A 2622-nucleotide genomic window follows, 5' to 3' on the forward strand; every position below is an offset into this window, starting at 1 on the left:
CTCCTCAACACAGACATACACGTACACATACAAGCCTATTATTCCACTGTTTTCTTTTCTTTTAGTTCTTGAAATGGCGGGTTCCGAGGTTGTGCTGTTAGACACCTGGGCTAGCGTGTTTGGTATGCGGGTCAGAATTGCTTTTATGGAAAAGAGTGTCCACTATGAGCGCAGAGAAGAAGACTTGATCAACAAAAGCCCATTGCTCCTTCAGATGAACCCGGTTCACAAGAAAATCCCTGTTCTCATCCACCATGGAAAACCCATCTGTGAATCCAACATCATTGTTCAGTACATCGATGAGACCTGGCAGAACAAGCCTCCACCATTGTTGCCCTCTGATCCTTATCTCAGAGCTCAGGCTAGGTTCTGGGCTGACTTCATCGATAAGAAGGTACCTTTTCATGCCTCTACCTAAACATCGATCTCCAATTTTCTTTCCTTTCTGAAATTCTGATACATACATAGCTTTTGTTTTAAACTAAAAAACCTAGATATATGATGCTGGGAGGAAGATATGGAGTACAAAATTAGGAGAAGAGCAAGAAAAAGCAAAGAAGGAATTCATAGATTGCATGAAGGTGTTGGAAGGGCAGCTTGGGGAGAAGCCATATTTTATGGGGGAGAGCTTCGGGTATGTGGATATTGCACTGGTGCCTTTCTACTGCTGGTTTTATGCTTGGGAGAAGTTTGGGAATATAAGTATAGAGAAAGAGTGTCCAAAGCTGGTTGCATGGGCTAAAAGGTGCATGGAAAGAGAGAGTGTTTCCAAGACTCTTCCTGATCCTCACAAGGTCTACGAGTTTGCCTTGGAGTTGCAGAAAAAACTTGGAATAAATTAATTAATACACTTAGTTGTGTTGTTTCGATTAGTTACAAGTAATTTGGGGTATGGTATGATGATTATGTAATTTTCATTGGAGTATTGTTGGAGTGCGCGAAATAAATCTTACCTTAATAAACAAAAATAATTTGAGCGTTTGTTCTCTTCTTATTAAATATGTCGCATGTCTTTTTTTTTTAATTTTCTTTTTATTCCACTTAGGCAAATTCTGATTTTTTCTTCTTTTTTCTTAATTAATATAAAAATAAATTAAGTTGAGTAGAATTCAAAAGTTGAGTAACTCACGTAATTTGTAAATGAAATGTATTCAATTCAAATAAAGATTAGCATAATTATCAAACAAAACTATCGTTCATTCCTTTTTTCATCTGATTTACGTTACATATATTCTTTTGATTTGATTGATTCACAGTTAATATTGTATAAGATTTCATAAGAATTTCAAATCAATGAATTGAAAATACTGTGATGTCGATAACAATATTGATTTAATGATATCCTTTCCAAAATCGTTTTTGCAAATTATGTATAAGTAAAATCTCATTCGGGTTTTATCACATTTTTCTTGAAAGCTGTAATTTGCATCATTGCTGTAGAATACGATGCCATCTTAATAAGGTTAGGAAAAACATTATGCTTTACTGATTGATTTTTACTTTAACCCATCTGATTATATTTTATTTACTCAGTTTATGTATTCAAAACTTTCTGATGTTATAATGCATAATGCATAAATGTTGCTCGATTAAATGCCCTCAAAGAAATAGATTTTCACATGGAATGCGTCTCTCTCTCTCTCTCTCTCTCTCTCTCTCTCTCTCTCTCTCTCTCTCTCTCTCTCTCTCTCTCTCTCTCTCTCTCTCTCTGCAATTCATTAATGTAAAATAACATCTTACTTTTAATTATTTAGTGTATGGGAAATTATGAATAGTTGTTACTGTTCTGTTTGCTGTTACAATTAAGTAAAATGGTTCTTTTTTTAAGCTCTAATTTCTGATTCTCCAATTTAGGATTTCTGGATAAGTTAACCAGATGAATCAAGAATGTTACTGTGTAAGTTTTGGCTGTTTAGCTTATTTCTGAATTCTGAATTTGCTTTTTTAACAGTATAAGTTTATGCTTAATTATGATTTCTAGATGAATGATCGATGCTTATTATAGGGCTGAATAGGGAAGCTGATTTCTGGTTTTCAAAATGAACTTTTCTTTTTTCAACAACCAACAACAGATTAAGTTAAGTTGCATTTTAATTTTTTTGACTTTTTATTCAATTGCCTAAAAATTATATTCATAGAATGATTAAAGGACCTTGAAAACTGAAGTTGGTGTTTAGGATAGTTCACTTATGTACTTGGTAAGTCATATTTTGAGTGTTTTTTACTTTTAGAATGTGTTAACATGTCAATGATTTTGATTTTACATGGGTTTTTAACTTAGGTCTGGGGTTGGAAACTATTTTACTGGATATATAAACATTTTCCTTAAGCAACTTATCATGTTTGATACGTAATCTTTGAGATTGCTTATTTTATTTTTGAAAGTTTTGTTTTAGTTAGTGCGTAGTTTATCTTCATGTCTTGATTTTCTGATAGTAGCAATATGCTTGAGCTTCTTCACTAGGTAGACAATTTCACTGCCATTCTCACCCATATGAGAAAAAAGAGAGGTTATTTAGTTTTTTATTATTATATTGGATTGCATTGGGTATGCTAATAGTTATAGGTAATTATTTGTAGGTATCTCATTATTATATTTTTTTAAGGGCTAATAATATGAGT

The 2622-nt window shown here is 32.8% G+C and overlaps 1 protein-coding gene across 1 annotated transcript; it reads left to right on the forward strand.

Annotated features, from left to right (window-relative positions):
* LOC145124455 (putative glutathione S-transferase parC) lies at positions 1–971 on the forward strand. Its single transcript, XM_079059784.1, has 2 exons — positions 1–394; positions 495–971. The coding sequence occupies exons 1-2, from the start codon at positions 74–76 to the stop codon at positions 840–842; spliced, it is 669 nt and encodes a 222-aa protein (XP_078915910.1). The 5' UTR covers positions 1–73; the 3' UTR covers positions 843–971.
* Positions 972–2622: the final 1651 nt, after the last annotated feature.

This window comes from Lactuca virosa, chromosome 7 (genome assembly GCF_052849685.1).
Source record: "Lactuca virosa cultivar CGN04683 chromosome 7, Lactuca_virosa_CGN04683_v6, whole genome shotgun sequence".
NCBI lineage: Eukaryota > Viridiplantae > Streptophyta > Magnoliopsida > Asterales > Asteraceae > Lactuca > Lactuca virosa.

Excerpts from the sequence above, each read along its gene's own strand:
- LOC145124455 (XM_079059784.1), top strand. The coding sequence starts at position 74 with ATGGCGGGTTCCGAGGTTGTGCTGTTAGACACCTGGGCTAGCGTGTTT. Across the intron at positions 395-494 it reads CTGACTTCATCGATAAGAAG|ATATATGATGCTGGGAGGAA; the intron begins GTACCTTTTCAT and ends TAAAAAACCTAG.